Source organism: Petaurus breviceps, unplaced genomic scaffold (assembly GCF_028583685.1).
Source record: "Petaurus breviceps papuanus isolate PSGF00001 unplaced genomic scaffold, PetGlider_PUasm1.0 90686, whole genome shotgun sequence".
Lineage (NCBI taxonomy): Eukaryota > Metazoa > Chordata > Mammalia > Diprotodontia > Petauridae > Petaurus > Petaurus breviceps.
In genome coordinates this window covers 1,805,109-1,827,124 of record NW_027187309.1, presented here as the reverse complement: position 1 = coordinate 1,827,124, position 22,016 = coordinate 1,805,109, and the positions used below count along the sequence as shown (strand labels likewise).

The 22,016-nt window shown below is 37.3% G+C and overlaps 1 protein-coding gene, 1 long non-coding RNA gene and 1 pseudogene across 4 annotated transcripts in view; 2 read left to right on the top strand and 1 right to left on the bottom strand.

The window, feature by feature from the left end:
- DLGAP2 (DLG associated protein 2) overlaps positions 1-22,016 on the bottom strand; it is a 1,288,940-nt gene that overhangs the window by 42,212 nt on the left and 1,224,712 nt on the right. For all 3 annotated transcript variants that reach the window (XM_069065393.1, XM_069065392.1, XM_069065394.1), the window contains one exon: positions 14,698-15,047. In XM_069065393.1, coding sequence (XP_068921494.1) covers positions 14,698-15,047 — 350 coding nt within the window. The remainder of the gene's footprint in view (positions 1-14,697; positions 15,048-22,016) is intronic.
- LOC138144100 (uncharacterized) overlaps positions 1-22,016 on the top strand; it is an 80,341-nt gene that overhangs the window by 42,253 nt on the left and 16,072 nt on the right. The gene's annotated exons all lie outside the window — the stretch shown is intronic.
- LOC138144099 (small ribosomal subunit protein eS1-like) lies at positions 2,545-3,432 on the top strand (annotated as a pseudogene).

Below are 22,016 nucleotides of genomic sequence, written 5' to 3'. Positions count from 1 at the left end.
GGTTTTATGAAAAAATAACATTTTATATGCTTTGAAGTGCTATATAAATTATATAATTTTGAGATATTAATATATAATTAAGATATAAAATATATAAATATAATATATAAAATATATAATTAATATAGAACATGTAATAATATAATATATTACATAGTTATATAATATTACTATATGTTATATAATATATAAATAATATAATTATGAGAAAAGAACATTTTATATGCTTTGAAGTGCTATATAAATAAAGTGAATTGTGATTATCTTTCCTTCTTTGTCCTTATCCATAGCATATGCCAAATATTGTCACCTTATAAAACATAAGCCAAAGGTGGCATCTGATAAAATTTTATGTGGTTTAGATAGCACTAGAAATGTATATTTTTTTCTTCGTGTAGTGCTCTCCTCCAAACACCCTGATCTCACTCATACACTGTCCTCCCTTCCTCCCTTTAGCTGTCCTATGGCCCATCTGGCTTACAGGTGACTAAAAAACATTAGAGTGACTGACAGTGAGGCTAATCATTTTGGGCAAGGGGCTGCCTAAGGCATTGTTGTCATCAGCCTCACAGCTAGGTAAGTACTTCTAAGAGGAGGAAAACTGGGGTGGACCCATCTGTGTATGGTCAAACCCCTGGGGTGGGCACTGTGTACAAAGTATTTTTTTAAACAATGGACCTGGCTACAGAGGACTAAAGAATGGAATCTCTACCGTTACCATGAAGTAGTAGAACATAATTTCATATGGCTTTGAGAATGAGAGAAAAAAAATGTGATTCTTTGGCAATAAGTGACAACAGTTATACTCCTTTGTATAAGCTAAATTGTTCTTTACTCATGTAAGCATTTCTTCCTGAAGGCCTCAGTTATTTGTGTTGGGCTCTCAGGGAGAGTATTTGCACTGATGCCTCTAGCAGAGATTAGAGGTATAAACTGCCACTGGTTTTGTCCAGGGTTTGGGGTGTGGTCAGCAGATACAAACAAGGCCCTTATAGTCCCAAAGGAACTCATCTATGATATAAAGCAAGCCCACAGGCTTGACTTTTTCCCACTTGTATTAGCACCTCTGAACTGAGGTATTACTGTTACCAGGGCAGTAGCTATAGTAGCTTGTGACACCCAGTTTGCCTTCTTAGGAGATTTAGGGATAAAGGAATCTTAGAGTTTTACAGATGAGGAAATTGAGTCACAGAGAGGAAAAAAATACTTGTCCGTGATCACAGTCAAATTCAGTGCTCATCCCACTAAATTATACTAGTCATAAAGACTATCTGATTCACAAATCGACTTAGAGGGAAAAAAATGTCCTGGGTGGGAGTTTAAAGGCATATCTTAGAACCCTTGTTGATGGTGATTGAATGGTTCTTTAAGCTGTGCATCAGGCTGTGTCCTGGCATTCCCCTTTTCTCTCTCCATACTATCTTTTTTGGTAACCTTACTAGCTACCATGGGTTCAATTATCCTATCTATGGAGATTATTCCCAGGTCGATAGCCATTCATAGTCTCTCTTTAGTATCAAGCCACAGTGTTACCACCTTTAGATATCTGAAATGTATCAAAGGCATCAAGAAACTCAGTGGTAGAAATAAAACTCATTATCTTTCCCACCCTCCCTTTCCATGTTTCTTGATATTGTTGAAGATAGCACCATCCTTCTAGTCACCCAGACTTCCATCCTCAGTGTGATCCTTGACTTTTTAATTAAACTTAGCCCTTATATCCTAATTGACGTAAAGACATGCCATTTTGACCTTTATAAAATCTCCCATGTTCATCCTCTTGTCTCCAATCACATAATCATCACCTTGACTTTTCTTTTTCTGAAGCAAGTTTTCTTTATAGTTGGTAGAACTTGTTTGCCTCATTGCTGATGGATCAATCCATTGACAAATATGTCATCATCTGCATATGGGACATTACCTATGGAAATTGTAGCAACTTAAAACTAGCATGTTTATGGATTTCACTATATGATTTCTTTTGCTTTCCAAGTGAACATAAATTCTTCATATAATTTAATAAATATGAAGAGAGTTTGAACAAAAGAATTTAAAAGTCAAAATAAATAAGCCATTTAACACTGGTGAAGATAGTAGTTATATACAGAGGGATAAGCAAGAACCTCAAGTGGTTCTATAGCTCATACTTTGCCTCTAGTCATAGTTGCATTTCCGTTTAAAAGATCTTTGATTTCACTATCATGAGTGCTTCCTTCTGCATCACAAAGACAAACCCTCCATGTCACAGTGGATAGTTTTATGAGTTGCTGTATTAAAAAAAAATCAATACATGAGAGCCAAACTTTTGTAGAAGAAATCTCTCTGAACTAAGAGAGGCTGGTCATTAGACAAAAAACTAGTATAGTCTTTCTCTAATCATGGCTACATAGAAACAGTCTTAGAGAGACAGAGCTCTATAGCATTTTCTAAGATCTCAGTAGAGGGAGACTGCATATCCTTCCTTGGGAATAAATTACCATTTTCAAGACCTCCCCAAATCAGAAATATATTTTCTGCTCTCATGTGAGCTGCCTTTTTGGCCTTTTGGCTTTCAGAGCAGGATCATGGCAGTGGGAAAGAATAAGTACCTCACCAAAGGCAGCATAAAAGGAGCCAAGAAGAAAGTGGTTGATCTTTTTTCAAAGAAGGGTTGGTATGATGTAAAAGCACCAGCTATGTCCAACATTCGAAATATTGGCAAGACACTCACTGGTAACAAGGACTTAAGGAACAAAAATAGCCTCTGATGGTCTCAAGGGTCGACTTTTTGAAGTGAGCCTTGCTGATCTGCAGAATGATGAGGTTGCTTTTTGTAAGTTCAAGTTAATTTCTGAAGATGTTCAGGGTAAAAGTTGTTTGACTAATTTCCATGGAATGGACCTTACCAGGACAAGATGTGCTCCATGGTCAAAAAATGCCAGACCATGATTGAAGCCCATGTTGATGTCAAAACTACCAATGGGTACTTGCTCTGCCTTTTTTGTGTTGGTTTTACCAAAAAGTGCAACAACCAGACCTGTAAGACCTCTTATGCCCAGCAGCAACAGGTACATCAAATTTGTAATAAAATGATGGAAATCATGACGCAAGAGATGCAGACAAATGACTTGAAAGAAGTTGTCAACAAACTGATTCCAGACAGCATTGGAAAAGACATAGAAAAGGCTTGCCAGTCCATTTACCCTTTCCATGATGTATTTGTCCGAAAAGTCAAGATGTTCAAGAAGCCCAAATTTGAATTGGAAAAGCTAATGGAGCTGCATGGTGAAAGTGGTGGCTCTGGAAAACCTTCAGGAGATGAAACAGGCACAAAAGTAGAAAGGGCTGATGGCTATGAACCACCAGTTCAAGAATCTGTCTAAAATAAGAGGTCTTAAAAGTTGAAAAATAAAAATTTATCATTGTGATGGTTTGGGGTGTTTTTTTTTTAGGTTTATAAATCAAAATGGCAGTAATATCTGCTTGCTGCTTGGAAAGTTTTTTTTATAAATGTGTTAAGTAAATGGCTTGATATTACCCCCCCCCACCCCCAGAAAAAAAGAAATATGTTTTCTAAATTATTGGTAGAACTTAACATAAGATACTTTGCTATTTATTATTTTTTATCATCAATATTAGATTTGAAGCAACATGGTATAGCCCTGTCAGAAAGACCTGTGTTTTAATCTTCTGTTCCATATTAGCTGTGTTACCATGGGCAAGTCAGTTTACTTTTTCAGGGCCTCTAGGCAATTGCCTCAGCCTACAAATGATAGAATTCAGGTGTATATGGAAGAGATGTTTTCTATACTAAGAATTTAAAAGCAAATGCTATTACAAGTCTGGTCTGAAATACCTCTATCCCCCAGTTTTCAGAAGAGAAATTTAGATAGAAATCTTTATTACTTTACTTTTTTTATTCTCTTTTTGAGATAGGGGCTGGTTGGACAGCAAGATGGTATAGTGGAGAGAGTGCCAAGTCTGGAGTCAGGAAGACCTAATTTCAAATCAGGCCTCAGACACTTACTAGCGTAGCTATGTAATCACGGGCATGCCACTTAATTTCTGTTTGCCTCAGATTCTTCATTTACACTTGAAAGATATTAACTGAGGATATTAATTGTTCCTTCCTGCCAGGGCTGTTGTGAGGATCAAAATGAGGTAATAGTTCTAAAGCTTTTAGAACAATGCCTGGTACATGATAAATACCATATAAGTATTATTGTTGTAGTTGTTATTATTATTGGTGCATGTACTTAATGTCAGTATCCAGCAGGGAAATGGGCTGTCTTATAATGTAGTGGATTTCTTCTTGGTAGAAGTTTTCAAATAGAGACCTGATGACTGTCACTTCTCAGGGATGTTGTAGAAGGGATTCTGGATGGGTGCATAGCATTAGACTAGATGTCTTTTAAGGTACCTTCCAGCTCAGATTCTGTGAAATGTCTTTCATTGACAATCATTGCTATGAGTTTCCAAAATTCCAAAAGATTTCAAGTCAATCTAGGTGCATTTGTCATTGGGTATTAAATGCAATTTCTGCTCAGCTCCTTTGATGACTCACTGTGGCATTAGGGTAACTCTAGGTTTTCAAAGATTGGGCCAGCAGGGCAGAAATTAATTCCTTCCAAGCAGCAAAGAGTTTAGAGAATAGCCCTGGTGATGGATGTTTTTGTCTGTCATCCAGAGACCAACCTAGATATATTTGGAGAGAGATCATCACAAAATTGACAACCAGGTGGTAACTTTTATTTTTTTTGCTATAGCATCTTATGATACTCTATTAATGAAAGGCTCATGAATTTAGTCATTCAAAGGAGTGCTCATAAAGATATCATAGGCTTTCTAAAGTACTAAACTATTGTGTTTAGAAAGATATAGCATAATTAAGATATGAATTATAATAAAGCCCAGTATAATTATTGTGATGTACTCACAGTATCATATACTCAACCTTCACCAACTATTCCCTACTATCCCATCTTCTTTATATCTCTTGCCTTGGTTTGTGATGATATAACTCTCCTTAGTTCTACCTCTACTGCAGGGATTGTAGCCTCTCTATTGAATGGTGGGGTTTTTTATATGTTAATAAATACATTTCACTATAATTAGCTTCCTTTTTAATCCTATGCATCTTCTTTTATGCATTTAAAAATATTATTCAGAGGAGTCTGTAGGCTTCACTACACTAACTTCACTACACTACACTAAAGTGAGGCTTTTGAATACCTGTTCTAAGGGGAAATGGTATGGTACAATGGAAGCAGCTTTGGAATTGGAGTAAGAGTACCTGGACCATGTATTATCTGCTTTATTTTGGGCAAGTTATTTAAGGCCTCTAGACATGAATTTTCCTTTCTTTAAAATGAAAGGCATGAAGTGGATGATCTTTAAGATCTTTTCTAGCTTTAAATCTATGATCCTGAGATGCTGACCTTTAGATTTAAGAAGTGATAAGATTTTTTTTTAAGTGAAGAATTCTTTTGATTTAAAAAGGAGAATTTTGGGGTGGCTAAGTGGCATGGGTGAATAGAACACTGGCCCCGGAGTCAGGAGGACCTGAGTTCAAATCTGACCTCAGACACTTAACACTTACTAGCAGTGTGACATTGGGCAAGTCACTTAACCCCAACTGCCCTGCATTCTCTCCTCCAAAAAGCAAACAAACAAATAAATAAAAAGGAGAATGTTATTTTTCAAGGAAGTGTGACCATTACTGTTTGAACACATTTCCTTCAGTTGATGATAAACTTGAGATTTGGAGTAGCAGATCTTGAGTTTTAAGTTCCTTCAAAGACCACAGATTCTAAATTGTGTAAGAGCAGGGTTTATCTCTAGAAATCTGCTAGGCTTCTGTACTTCACCATTTTACCCTAGAAACTTCTTTATCTTGAAGATCAATTAAGCCTTAGAACTCACACCTTAGAAGTACCCTCTAACCCTCTCTCTTATTGGAGATATAGGTCTCTTCCCAGAACCTTTATTAAAAGTGGGTTCCCAAGCCAACCATCTTTAAGTTTTCTATCCAGCTGCACTGTCTGAATTTTTCCACTATGTTCCTGTGACAGATATTTTCTCTCTATCCCTCCCTTTCAGCTTCCTCTTATGTATTGTTTATCCTATTAGAATGTGAGGTTATTGGGGTCAATGACTGCTTTCTTTGCTCTCCTTTGTTTTACCAGCACTTCAGTGACACCTAGTGTAAGGGTTATGGGATTGTTGTTGTTTGTCCTTCCTGCTCAAAGACAACCCAAATGACATCATGAGTAATGTCTTTTGACTTGTGACTAGATTGGATATAAGTGAGACAGAGTTGAACACAGTCATCAGGCTCACCGACTCTTCCAGAGTTATCGGAGTCCAGTGACATGACAAAAGTCAAGATGATAGGTGGTGGCTCTGGACCCGAAGGCTGATCTTGGTCTCTTTGGTGTCTGACCAGGCTCTAAGCACTCTACAGCACTTACTTTTGCAACTTTCATGGCTTGTTCAAACAAAACACTCAAATCTCCTTATTCTACCAGGGAAATTTTTACATGCTTGGGATAGACACCCCTCTAACTCATGGACATGATTTGAGAGCTTTAGATTATCTTCAGCCTGGTTTATGCCTGTCTGTTGAGATAGTTTACTGTGGTGTGGCCACTGCAAAAGTTTCTTGGAGCTCCAAGTGAGAGCTGTGTGACAGGTGGATACCAAGTTGGGTGAATGGCCCTGAAAAGAGCTTGGCAACCCTCACACCAGAGGTACTAGTCCTCCCTCGGACACTCCATATACCCTGGCATATAGTAAGTACTTGATAAATGCTTGTTGACTGACTGACTAACTAGCTAATCTTAATGTCAGAAATTCTATCTGTAGGTCATCTAATTACTGTTTTCTTGTAATTCTAGGTAGCTTGGTGGCACAGTAGATAGAGCACTTGGCTGGAAATTAGGAAGACATCTTTCTGAGTTCAAATCTGGCCTCAGAGACTTACTAGCTGTGGGACCCTGGGCAAGTCACTTAACCTTCTTTGCCTCAGTTTCCTAATCTGTAAAAAGAGCTAGAGAAGGAAATAGTGAACCACTCCAGTATCTTTGCCAAGAAAACCATAAATGGAATCATAGAGCTAGACATGATTAAAAAATGATTTAACAACAATAAAAATTCTTGCAATTAAAGTACATGTTCTATCATGATGATATTAATAAAGAGGTACAGGCTCCAGAGAACCCTACTGGTTTCACTTTCTATTTTTGTTTTATGTATTGGAATTAATTCTATGTGGTACATATCATTATAATTAGTAATATGAAATTTATATATCATAAAAGAGGAACTATCAACATTTTCATGACCTCTTAAATATCCATGACCAGCTATTATTCTATACTGTTATTACAGTTCTGAGACAAATTCCTGAAAAAATGGTCTATACTCAGTATCTTTAATTCCTCTTCCCACTCTCTTTCAAACCCTTTGCCTTTTGTTTTCTAAATCTCATCACTTAATTGAAAAGGATCTCCTCAACATTACTAATGATCTCTTACAAAATCTAAAGTCTCTCCCCAGTCCTTATCATTCTACTCCTGAGCAATATTTGATAATACTGATCCTCTTCTCCTGAGTGTTTTTGACACTGCTCTTTCCTGGTTGTCCTAGCTCTTCTCTGTCTCCTTTTAAGGTGCATTATCTATGTCATAAGCAGGTAACTGACATAGTGGATAGAGTGCTGGCCCTGGAGTCAGGAGGACCTGAGTTCAAATCAGGACTCAGACACTTTCTAGCTCTGTTACCCTGGGCAAGCCACTTAGCCCTGTTTTCCTCAGTTTCTCATTTATAAAGAGAGCTGGAGAAGAAAATGGAAAACCACTCCAGTATCTTTGCCAAGAAAACCCCAAAAAGCAGGTCACAGGAAGTCATACACAATTGAAATGACTCAACAACAACAAAATATCTATAAGCCCCAAAAGTCTATAGGCAGCTAGATGGCACAGTGGATAGAGCACTGGCCTTGGAATCAGGAAGACTGATCTTCCTGCATTCAAATCCAACCTCAGACACTTATTAACTGTGGGACTCTGGGCAAATCATTTAATCCTATTTGCCTCAGTTCCTCATCTGTAAAATGATCTGGAGAAAGAAATGGAAAACTGCCTCAGTATTTCTTCCAACAAAACCCTAAAATGGGGTCATGAAGAGTCAGACATGATTGAAATGACTAAGCAACAATAACAAATCCATGTCATGTCTTCTAACTGTGGGTTTCCCCCAGAGATGACTTTGTCATAGCCCTCTTCTCTTTTCTCTCTATACCCTCTCAGTTAGTGATCTCATTAGCTCCCATGAGTACAATTATCTTTTCTGTGCAGGTGACAGGCTGCATGTTAAAGTGGAAAATGTGCTGGACTTGGAATCGGAATTGTTGTTCAGTCCTTTCCATCATGTCTGACTCTTCTTGACTTCATTTGGGGTCTTCTTGGCAAAGATACCAGAAGAGTTTGCCATTTCCTTCTCCAGCTCATTTTACAGATGTGGAATTGAGACAAACCGGGTCAAGTAACTTGCCCACAGCTAGTAAGTGTCTGAGGCCATATTTTAACTTGGGAATGAGTCTTCTTGACTAGAGGTATGGCATTCTGTCCATTGTGTCACCTAGTTGACTAAATCAGGGTACCTGAGTTCAGATTCTAACTCTGATACCACTATGTGAACTTGATTAACTCAGCCTTTCTAATTCTTATTTTCCTTATCTGTAAAAATGAGAGGGTTAGAATAGAGTTAAATATATGATCCTATGACTCCCAAGTCTATATATCATGTCTTTGTTTCTCTCTTGGGCTCCAGTCTTGCATCATGAATTTCCTATTGGATATGTTAAATTTAGGCATGTTAAACTCAAGATAAACAAAATAGGACTCATTATCTTTGCTCTTGAATCCTACCCTTCTTCCAAACTTTGTCATCGCTGCTTTAAAAATAATTTCTTTGATCTTTTCAAATAAAATCTCTTTCTTTAGCCCTTCAAAGAATTCCTCTTGTTGGGCTCGTATCCAATCTTCGTTTATCTTTAAAGCTTTTTTTTTTTTAACATTTCAACATTATTCACTTCTTTTAAGTTTGTGCCTTGAGCTTCCCTGTCACAACAGTAACTTTTTATGGTCATGTTTTTTTTCGTTTTGTTTTTTTGCTCCTTCTTCCATCCAATTTCTTGACTTTGGACTTTATGTTAGAGTTGAGCTTTGTTTATCTCTGTGGTGATGGAACTGGGAGGTCTCTTCCCTAAGCTTCACAGTTTTTTGCCTTGATATTTTCTTTTTTTTTCTTGTTTTTTAAACTTCAAAAATCTAGGGTTTTTTTATTCACTTAATATTTTCAGTTTTAATTTTCTCTCTCCCAACACTGATAAAGCAAGAAAAACAAGACCCATTACAAATATAATGCATTCCGGTAAAACAAATTCCTGAATTAGTCATATTAAAAAAAATATGCTTCATTCTACACTCTTAGTCCATCCCTACTCTTTCTGAAGGTAGATGGCATTTTTTCATGCTGACTCCATTGTGCTGATCAGAGTTCCTAGGTCTTTTAAGTTTTTTGTCTTTATGGTATTGTTGTTATTATAGACATTGTTCTCTTGGTCTTGCTCACTTTACTTAGCATCATTTCATACAAATCTTCCAGGTTTTTCTAAAATCATTCCCTACATCATTTCTTATAGCATATAGGCAGCATTTCATCACATGCACAAAACTTGGTCAGCTATTTACAAATTGGTGGCCATTCCTTCAGTTTCTAATTCTGTGCCTCCACAAAAAGATTTGTATGTTCAAAAGTATATTTGTATAGATAGGTCCTTTTTCTCTTTCTTTGATGTCTTTGGGTACAGGCCTAGTACCAGTATCACTAGGTCAATGGGTATGCAAAGTTTAATAGTTTGTGGGGGTGTAGTTCCAAGTTGCTCTCTAGAATGACTGGACCAAAAGAACCTAGTCCTGTTTGGCTTTCTGTAGGAAGATAGTGAATTATCCAGCTTAATTTTTATAGTTGTTGTTGTTGAATTAGTTACTAATAGAATTTCAGGTTAAACTTGGTAGATTTTAATTCCTTACAGATCACTGTAGATTCTTGTTTTGTTGAAGTTCTTTTTTTCAAATGCTTCATTAACTTCTGATTTACATCATTCATTTCTGCCAGATTTTGAGTTACAAATTTTCTTCCTGTTTTTCCCCTACCCCCCCACCAAATAGCAGTCCCACAGGATATCCCCTCCTCCAATCTGCTCTCTCCCATATTTTCTCCCATACCCCTTTTGACTTTTCCAGTGGATCTCCATGCCCCAGTGCCTGTATATCTTATTTCCCAATTACATGTAAAATAGTATTAATAACAGTATATATATTTGAGTATTTGATTTTAAAACTTTGAATTCCAGATTCATTCCCTTCCTCCCTTGTCACCCACCCTTACTGGGAAGATAAGCAGTTCAGTATAGGTTATACATGTGTGGCTAATGCAAAACAATAACATGGTAGATATATTGTAAAAGACTGACTATATTTCCCACCCTCCTATCCCACCTACCACTCATTCTCTTCTCTACTTTGATCCCATCCCTTTTCAAAAGTGGGTGCTTCCAACTTCCCTGCCCCCCAGCCTGCCCTCCCTTCCATTATCCCCCCTCTCGTCCCCTTCCCCCCCTACTCTCCTGGTGGGTGAGATACCCTATGTAGTGTGTATTTCATTCCCTCCTCAAGCCAAATTCAATGTAATAAGGTTGAGCCATTCCCTTTTGCCTTCCTATTCTTCCCCTCCATTGTAACCATTTTCCCTTGCCTCTTCTGTATGAGATAATTTACCCCATTCTGTCTCTCCCCATCTCCTCTCATTATATTCCTCTCTCACCTCTAAATTTCACCTTTTAAGTATCGTCCCTTCCTGTTAAGTTGGTCCTGTGCCCTCTATCTATGTATACTTGTAAACATATATACACACATTCACATATGTATTCATATGCCCCATATAGACACACATATGTATATATATATATATATATTTTTTTTTTTTTCTATTCCTTTCAACTACTGAGAAAAGTTTCATAAGTTACAATTATTGTTTTTCCATGTAGGAATGTTAATAGTTCAACTTTGATAAATTCCTTATGATTTCTTTTCCCTGTTTACCTTCTCATGCTTCTCTTGCTTCTTGTATCTCAATGTCAAATTTTCTGTTCAACTCTGGTTTTTTCAGCAAGAATGCTTGAAAGTCCTCTATTCCATTGAATGACCATATTTTCCCCTGAAACATGATACTTAGTTTTTCTGGGTAGGTGACTCTTGGTTTTAATCCCAGCTCCTTTGACCTCCGGAATATCATATTCTAAGCCTTTCGATCCCTCAGTGTAGAAGCTGCCAGATCCTGGGTTATCCTGATTGCATTTCCACAATATTCAAATTGTTTCTTCCTGGCTGCTTGTAATATTCTCTCCTTAATCTGGGGACTCTGGAACCTGGCTATAATATTCCTAGGAGTTTTCTCTTGGGGATCTTTTTCAGGAGGTAATCTGTGGATTCTTTCAACCTCTATTTTGCCCTCTGGCTCTAAAACATCAGGGCAGTTTTCTTTGAGAACTTCCTGAAGGATGATTTCTAGGTTCTTACTTTGATCATGGCTTTCAGGTAGTCCAATAATTTTTAAATTATCTCTCCTGGATCTATTTTCCAGGTCAGTGGTTTTTCCCATGAGATATTTCACATTGCCTTCTATTCTTTCATTTGTTTGGATCTGTTTAATAGCATCTTGATTTCTCATAAAATCAGCTTCCATTTGCTCCCATCTAACTCTGAAGCAATGATTTTCCTCATTGAGCTTTTGAGATTCTTTTTCCATCTGGCAAATTCAGCTTTTTAAAGCATTCTTCTCCTCATTGCCTTTTTGAGCCTCTTTTGCCATTTGAGTTAGTCTATTTTTTAAGGTGTTATTTTCCTCAGTCAGGCTGTTGACTCTCATTTCGTATTTTTCTTGCATCATTCTCATTTCTCTTCCCAATTTTTCCTCCACTTCTCTTATCTGCTTCTTAAGGTCCTCTATGGCCTGTAACCAGTTCATATTTTCCTTTGAAGCTTTTGGTGCAGGAGTTTTAACTTCACTGTCTTCCTTGTGTTCCATGCTTTGCTCCTTTTTGTCCCCAAAATAAAAGTCTAATGTTGGAATCTTCTGTCTGCTTTGTTTCCTTTGCCTGGTCATGTAGCCCCTCAGTCACCTGACCCCTGGGCTTTTTGCCACAGTAGGTCTCTGCCACCAGACAGGGGAGCTTTCATTGCAAACTATAGGGTTTTCTCAGCTGCCAGAGTTATTAGATGGGTGTCCTCTCTGAGGTCTCCACACTCTCTGGCAAGCTGGACACACACCCCAGGACCTCCATCCTAGACTGCAATCCAGATCCAAGCAGGTTAAAGCAAGAGTGATTACCCCTCAGACTGGTGCTTGGTCCCCCTATACTCTGTAGGCCAGGAGCTGAAGCTGCCACGTGGTGCTGGCTGACTGTGCTGGCGTCTCAGCAGCTTCTCGCCCCGGGGGCAAAAGCCCCGCACTGCCACTTACTGGGTCTCAAAGTCCAGACTGCACTGACCTCTCACTTTGTCCTTTGCATCTATGTTGATAAATCTTGAAATGGCCACAGCTGCTGCTGATCTTGAGTTCCTCTGGCCAGTGGCTGGTTAGGCCTGGGGCTAAAGCCTCAGCATGGGGCTGGCTGGGCTCCCAGAGTTCTATGCTGGCCAATTCCTGCCAGCCTTCAGGGCTGTCCTCAGTGGGAGGTTAGCTTCTCTGTGTCATTTTGTGGGTTCTGCAGCTCCAAAGTTTGTTTAGAGTTCCCTTTTTACATGGATTGGGGAAGGTGGGAGCCGGAGCAGCGGGGAGGTCCTGCTTCTATTTTGCCATCTTGACTCTGCTCCCCTGCCTTGATATTTTCACAGCTCATTCTGGAGGCCTGTACATTTTCTGCACTGTTTTTTTGAAATAATCATATATGCATACATACATATATAGACATGTATATAACAGGATATGGATACATATGTATACACATATATGCATTTATTATACATATGCTTGTATAACATGTACTCTATGGACCTTGTTATACAAACACACACACACACACACACACACACACACAGCATGGACCCTGTGTAAATCTATCCTGCCTCCTGCCATACAATCATATGTATGGCTTAGTCAGTGCTGGAGGGTTTCTCACTTTGAGGATAATGAAGTAATACCCTTATTGATTATTGGGCAGTGACTTAGTAGATCTTTAGAAGGTAGTAACCCATCCTGGGTATCTCTCTTCTCTTCCAGGCTGAAGATGCTGTTGCATACTTAGTAGAAGTGACAGATGATGGATAAACAATGTCAAAGTTGTATTAGTAGTCAAGAACCATTAAGATTTAGAAAAAGGCCTTTAGTATGTTGGGAAGTTCCTATATAGAGGATTTATAGAAGGATGAGGACAAGAATTTAATAAGATTAGAAAGCAGGAACAATATGTGATCTGAACCAGGATGCACAATGAGTAGAATCAAAAATGACAAATCTTTAGCTTTTGAAGAAGCCTAGCAGCACATTTTTATTTAAGTGGCAATTTTCAGCTTACCTGGACTGTGTGTAAACCCTTATATTGTATCAGACAACAGAATTCAACTTCTATTCACAGAATCATAGATCTAGAGTTGGAAGGAACCCCAAGGGTCAGCTAGTCCAACCTCCTCATTTTACATGTGAAGAAAATGAGGCTCAGTGGAGTTGTCATTTGTCAAAGTCCACATAGGTAGGGTTAGAGGTAGGGTTTGAACCCAGGTCCTCTCCCTTCCAGAATCATTCCTCTTTCTGTTTAATGGGAGGTTGGACTAGACTTCTACCATCCTCTTTAGTTCTAGATCGCTCAGATCCTATTACCTGAAGTATAAATAGGCATATCCTAAAACTTGTAAATATACATTTACAGCTAGGCCCTGATTAGTGTCAGTAATGGATCTCTTGACATAGTTACTTTATTCAAATTTATATGCATATCTCTGTTGGGCAGGAACCAATGTCCGTAATTTATGTAATTATAGCTTTGAATAGTGTGAATTTAAATATTTTCAATCACTTCAGGATATTTATTATTTATTCTAATTGCAACCTAGCAATTGGGATCCCTGGATAACAAATTTGTTAGAGTTTTGCTTTCTTTTTATAATCATAGTATAATCATTTTATAGTCATACACTTAAATACTTATTATATACTTCCTGATATCCTTATTATATAATCATACAATCATATAATCCTTCATAATGAAGGATCATATCAGTCCTTTTCTATTGGTGGTGAGCTTGTAAAGCTAGCTGTTAAGCAGTTGTAATTTACCAAAAAGAAAAATTTGGAAGGCACTGATTTGGAAGACATGCAGAGAAAGATACTAGCAACCCATTTACTTGTTGGTCTGCCCCTTCATCTTAATTGGATGCCTTATTGAGATTAGCACATTCAATTTACACTCAGCTTGCCAGCTGAAGATTTGTCTCTTTCATCACTTTGCAATGGTGTGAATTAACATGAATGTTATGTGCACCCAGGGTTATTTGTAAGGTTATTGGAGTCAGTAAAATTGTCTGACTCATTTGTTGCTATTTACAGAGTCAAGGTAAGCAATTTATCACAGAACAGATGTTAAGGATAGGCTACCTGAATTCCTATTGAGGAACGACGGCTCTTGAGGAATTCCTCAGCTTTTGTTACTAAGACAGCTTTGTCACTAGTTCGAACAGAACTGCTCTGGCTTTCAGAGGCATGGCGTTGGGCAGCCGCTGTCTCCAAGGCGAGATTCATGGCCTTGTTACTGTCCAGGCTATCTGTGGAATTGTACAGGCCTCGGCCATCTTGTGGCCATGGAGGGATTCTCTGAGTCCGGCTGTCATGGTAGGCATCCTGGGTAGATTCCGTGCTGCTCTGGGCGGTGACAGAAATCAGAGGCTTGGAGGTTGTCCGAGGGGGAACTGGTGGTGGTGTTTTTTTATAACTTGTGTATGATACAGCTGGAGGAAGAATAAGGGGGAAAAAGTCAAAGTTAATATAGTTATGTGGATCTTTTCCCTCATGAGAATTTGCTCTGCATAATTATACACCAATAATTACAAAATGCAAATGAGGCAACTGAAAAATGGCACTGTGTTCAGTTGTAACAGCCTTGTAAATTTTTTTTTAAAGTTTTGTCAAGGCTTAATTTTATATATTCAACCCACTTTCACAGTTGTTACCTGTCAGACACTTTTCCCTTCTCTTTAAAAAAAATAATGCTTATTGATGCCTTTTGTTTTTTATGTCTCTCTTTTGTATATATTTTGCAATCTCATCTCCCCATAACCCTCTGAATTGGGTCTTCTCTAGTAATAAAGAAAAATTGTTAAGCAAAAACAACTGACATAGTGACTACATCTAACAATGTATGTAACATTGTCCCTATAGTCCTTTTCCCTTTTTTGAGAAGAGGGATATATGTTTCATTATCTGTTAGCTACCTTCTGCCTTTCTTCTGCCCCCACTCCCATCCCTGAAGTCTATTTACTGAATTTTTACCTTATGGAAAATACTACATTATAGGGGTAAAAACATTAATAAAATACAATTCATGCCTTCATAGAGCTTATGGTCTACTATGGGGAAATAAGACATCTATACAGATACAGCAACTATAATATAAATAATTTTAAGTATATAGAGCTATAAAATGTGAAGGTTACTTTCAGTGGCAGGGACCAGGGATGTCCTTATGGAAGAGATCAACATGAATAGTGGGCATCACCACAGGAATATCTGAGGGGGGAGGACATTTCAGGTATAGGGCACATCACAAGTAAAAACATGAAAAAGGGAAAGATTTTAGCGTGTCTTTGAAGTATGTCAAGTATACCATTTTGGCTGAAGGATTCACCAAGAGGAGAAGTGTGAGATACTTTCCCAAGAACCCAGGCTAAGGAGTTATAAGCACCCATATCTGGTAAATATGCTCAAATAAAAGAGAGAGAAAAAAATTGAAAACAGAGGCAAGAAATAGTACATATCTTTTAGGAAGTAACCTAATTTTCATTTTGCTCATTTACCAGATCTCTCAAGCTTTGGGCATGTACTTATTTTGTCAGCTAAGATAAAATATTCCTTAGCACTCTCTTCATTTCTCAGATGAGTTTATCCTACAATAGGTTTTTTTATTTCATCTTCAAAACGAGAGTTAATGAAGTGCCCCTTAAGCAATAATGAAGATCTCTTCACTATAATCCAAGGAAAATGCAGCGACATGGATTGGTTGTAGATGTCTGAGGATTGTTTGTTATGCTTAGAGGTAGGGGGATGAGTACACAAGCATCCTCTAGGCTCATTATGAGACCAAGTTTGAAGGTATGTTGAGTAATAACACCCTGTAATCATTTTCAGAGAAATTACTCTGAGGATTAAGAATACAATACAAATAAATATGAAAATCCATGATGTTTCAAAATTTTACTTTTTTATATTTGAGCAGCTTTTTTTTTTCAATAGTTCCTTAACCTCTGGGGTAAACTGGAATAACAAAAGGGCTGGGAGGCTAGCCTTTAAGTCAGAAAGATCTGGATTCAAGTTCTGCCTTTTCCGCACTGTGGCTTTGGCAAGTCATTTAATCTCTTGCCACTCCCAGGCAACTCTATAAGACTAAGGTAATGATAAATTGTTATCTGTATTGGATGGAAGGAGTTCCCAACCTGAGATTTACACATGTACAGTACACCCCCCCCCCCACATATGCCCACTCACAAGTTTGAACCAAAACAAATAAGTAAATAAAGGATATCCTAACCCATTCATAACCTAAAGTGATTTTTTCAAATTTGATGCAAAACAAGAAACAAAAACAAAGCAAAATAAAATTTAAGCCTTTGTATTCAGTTCAATTTAACATGTTTCAAAGTTTTCTGTGTGTGAAGAATGAAGGCTCCAGTCATGAGCCTGAGGTCTGACTGCCTTGTAAACAGCTTCTCAAGAGGCACCAGATTCTCCATTTGTGGCCAATCCAAGGAAACTTTCTTTACTGAAGAATTTTTACATTTTATTCCCGACCAAAATGCTTCTCATTACTGATCCAAGCTGGAGGTACTGAACTTTCTGCAATTTCCTAGCTTGGGTCACAGAGTACAATGGTCTGTCATATTATTACTCAGATTTCCTTTCAATCCCCTCCTCCTCAAGACCTCCGAGGTCATCTAATCTAACCTATAGTTTAACCAGAACCCTTGAAGGGGCCCTTCAATTTTCTTGAAGACTTTTGGTGTGAGGAACCCAATACCTTCCAAAGCAACCCCTTCTACTTGGAGACAGCTATAGATGTTGGAAAGTTGCCAATCATGTATCATTTTTTAATTCTAAGAGAGCTCCTTAACTATCACTCCCTTCTCCAGGTGTGCTGGTTTTAGCTCTGACTTCCCTGTTTCTCTTATAATCCTTTCCTTCAGACCCTCAGCACCAGAAATGTATTTCCTAAGGGACATGAGTAAGTGTCAGTTAGAAAGGCCAAAGGAAATCTATTCTGTCCTTAAGTGGCATCTAAGCTTTCTAACCTAATTATAAAGGAAGCTCTGCAGGTGTAGCATGACTCAACAGGCCTCTCTAGACTGGGAACCCCTTACCACTTTTCTTTGGCTTATACAGATGACAGACAATGACACATTGTATTTAGAACATCCCTGGGCTGATTTCGGGATTCATCCACCTAGGTTTTCTGGCATAGTTTATTTTTCTAAACCCAGATTTATCCTCAGCCAATCAGGAAGTCTGATGATTTAATTACAGTTTTTAACTAGAATCCTTCACCCTTGTGGCTACATAGTTTTTTTCTTTTTTTTTCCTTCCTACTACCAATGGAAAAGTAAGGGATTATAAAGTAATTTTAGTATATCATCTCGAAAACTCAAAATGATCCAACCTCCAGAGTTTATAAAAGATGACTCTTTATGATAAGCAAGGTACATATTTTTGAATTTCAAGGCCTAGAGATTTTGTTAAAAATTTGAGAGGTAGATATTTTAAATGGAGTTGCTACGAGAAGGCAACCTATAAAATTAGAAAATGACAAAGTATCATTGAAACAAATGATAATCTCATATTTATTTCTTTAGCACAAAGAAAGTAGGCCCTTCCTGCTTAGGAAGGAAAAATATCTAAAACCATCTTCTCCAGTGTCTGACTTCCCCAAGTATCAACCAGTCAGTAAATATTTATTCGGTACTTCCTATTTGCAAAGTGTTATGCTTGGTATTGTAGGAAACATAAACAAGTGCAAGCTGTAGGCCTTGTCCTTAAGAAGTTTACCACAGTGCAAATCAAATCATACTTTTTCTTTTTCTTAGCTTTTTTATCTTTCTTGTTGTTGGTTTTTATTTTTTTGTCCATTTTCTTTTATAATGTGACTAACATGGAAATAGGTTTTATGACTACATATGTATAACCTATATCAAATCACTTGCCTTCTCAATGAGGGAGGAAGGCAAGAGAGTGAGAGAATTTGGAACTGAAAATTTAAAAACAAGAATGTTAAAGATGGTTTTTGCACATAATTGGGGGAAAATAAAATATTAAACCATTTTTAAAAAGTTTACCATCTAGTTTTGTATAATTGTGACTCATTGAGTTAGTATATTTAGTGGAAACATTTGCACAATCATTACTTTTATTTCTCAGTGACTTCTAAAAAGACGAGAGTAGATAAACTGTATTCCAAATTCCTTAAAATATGTCTAAAAAGGATATGATGACTTCAAACAAGAGAACCTGTGATGTAGATAAATGGGAGCTGGGCCAGACAAGGTAGATGAAAACCCAGATCAGACAAACCGTTTTCTATGTCTTACCAATCCAACTTAGGGATCTTATTAGGGTACAAAGAGGATGAATCAATATTTCTAAAAGGTAGTTTTTGACAAATACTTTTGGGAATTTATATGGTTTGAGAGTAAAGGCCCATTGGGGATGGTTTCCATATTAATATGTGACTAATCTCTAGTGATTTTTAAAAATTGGTAAAGCAGGGCAGCTAGGTGGCACAGTGAATAGAGCACCAGCCCTGGAGTCAGGAGGACCTGAGTTCAAATCCGGCCTCAGACACTTAACACTTAACTAGCTATGTGATGTTGGCCAAGTCACAACCCCAATAGCCCTGTTTTCCCACACTCCAAAAAAAGCAAAAAAAAAATTGTTGATGCGTTTTTCTACTGGCTTTGTATAGACATAACCTTTACATTTTTCCTATGTCTCACCTTCATGTTACACTTAGATATTTTAATCAAGTACACAACTGGTGGTAAAAAGCAGGGCTTTTTATGCCTCAAACTTCATTACTGGTCTCTGAGGATCCAAAAATGAGGTGGCAGAATCAGCCCATTGTGACAAAAGTTCACGTCATGGTTCTTCCCCTAAATAACTGTATGAATTGTGGCTAGTCACTAAATCTCTGTGAACATTTTGGCTAAATGATTTCTAAAGTACCTTCTATCTCTAAAATGCCTTTGTCTCTCAGATATGATAATATTTACTTGTTTCTCACCTTATTAATATAGGAACTAATGTCCTAAAGTACTCTGAAGAACTTAAAGTGATATCAGAGGTAATAAAAATAGTCCCATTTTTTCCTCATTAAACTTTTCTACTATACTGGTATGCCATGTATATAATTTTGTTTCTCCTAAATGGGAAAATTGCAGGAGAAAAACTATGAAGAAAGCGTATTGGTAAATATCACCTAATGGATCTTTTCTGCAATAATGTTAGAAATGTAGGTAATTATCTTCATGTTAACCAATTAGTGATGGCTCATTCACTAAAGACTCTTTATCCTATAATCACACATCTTCTAGAGTTACAGTGACACAGTTGAAACAAAACGTAGACATTTCCAGTTTTCAGAATATAATTGCTAATAGATGCTATGGATAAAAACCCAGATAATATTACAAAGTTAATGAAGTTGCATTTCTCTTAAGCAATAACAATCATATTGATGAAATTGTTTGCACCACCCTTGGGTTAAAGTAATGCTAAAAGGCACTGCAGGAAAAAAAATAGAAAATATTATGAAAGTCATACTTATCTTCAAAACCTTAAGACTGAGTAGATAGGACATCATGGAAATGACCAAGTTACTGTATTTTGCCAGCTGTGCTCCTCTCACCAGTGAACAATGAAACATATGGTGAATATTATAATGGAATTCACAGGCAAAAACAACTGAAATGCCACATAAGCATGCAGAGATTTGCCTAGAAAATTAAACAACGCGCTCAACAGACATTTGTTTCTAGTTATCTTCATTAATACTTAGGTATTCTCAGAGGTTTCCTTTTCACATATGTTTGTGTTGTGAACCATACCAGATTTATTTAATTTAATCTAAAAATTGTGTAAACCATGATTAAGACTGTTTTTCTTTACATGAAATGTCCAGCAGATATTATTACTTTTTTTTACAGAAAAAATACTATCTCATATTTTCATCTTCTTGCATTCTCCAGTGCTTCACTATGATGTAGAGGTGACCCTAGGTTCTCGAAAGTTATGCAAAGCTATAGAGCTTTTGAATATAGATGTGGTGATTGACTGTGAATCTGTTGTCCAAGGATGAGCCTACCTAAGTTCAGAGAGACTCATCAATAGATTGATTGAAAAATAATGAATTCTAGCAACTCTCAAAAATAATCTGTAGAGTTGTGGTGGGGTTGCACTATGCATTAGTAGAGGGAGTACCCATGCTAATGAAATGATGTCCTTAAGAGTACTGAAGCAAGTACTTTTTTCTTAGTCTGACACTGCTAATGCAAAAGGAATATTGACTCTCCAATGGTTTGACTGCTAAAGAGGAGGGAAAATATATTTTCTCAATTATTTAATTAAAATATAAAAAACTTTTTTCCCTGACTTTCTGAACTCTTAGCTTTGCCCCAGTTGCCTTTCACACTGGAGATGCCTGTACCCCTGTAACCTCCTCTTCAGATGTTTGATTTCCTTCTTGAGTAACCTCCATTAGAGGAAATGCCCACATCAGTCTCATACTTACTTCTAACTGGTTCTACTCTTGACTCTTGAATTTTCTACCTTGATCCATCCCCACAGTTTTTCAGCTGACCTTTATGTTATCTCCCCCCATTAAAATGTAAGTTCCCTGAAAGCAGCAGGGACTTTCTGCTTGTATTTTTTTTTCCCAGCACTATGTCCTGTGCCTAGCACACAGTAAGCCCTTAATAAATGCTTTATCTAATCTCATCTTTAACATAAATTGAACAGTTTACTTTGATAGGAAAGAAGCAGTAATAGTGATTTGTCCAAATGAAGGAAAGAAAAATAACTAGGCCTTGCTGTTCCTGAGGTTGAATCAACCTGACAATAAACCCATTTCAGGACTTTGTTAACTAATCTTTTCCTTCAGCTAGTAAGCTGCATTTCATTTAAAATATGGATAATTAGAGATCTCCCTAACTCTCTTCTTCAAGAGTATCGATGGTTCTAATTTTGCAGCACCATAGATACGCTAGGACTGATTGGGGTAACTTAAAATTACAATCAGAACCATTCTGGAATATTTCTAATAATTCACCTTATATAAATGGCTCATTTGGTTGAATCTGATATTTAGTGTAAAATACTACATGTCTTATCTTTCTTCTCTTAATCAGCCATTCAATTGATTTTGAAAACTATGTAACTATTGTCAACTAAATCCTCAGCTAGCTAAACAACTTTATCGACAGGTGTTCTCTATTTTGAGGGTATCATTTTATGGTATTGCTACATATCAGGGTGCTTGTGAGTGTTGCTGAAGAGGCCATGGTAGGGAAGAACTTTGCAGCTTCTGTCACACTTTGAACAAATGAAACCTACTCTTTGGTTATTACCAAAACTCCAATTTCTGAGACCTTGTATCCAAAAGGAAAATTATACTCTGTAGAATATAAACTCCTCAGAGCCAATCACAGTACCCTCCATGT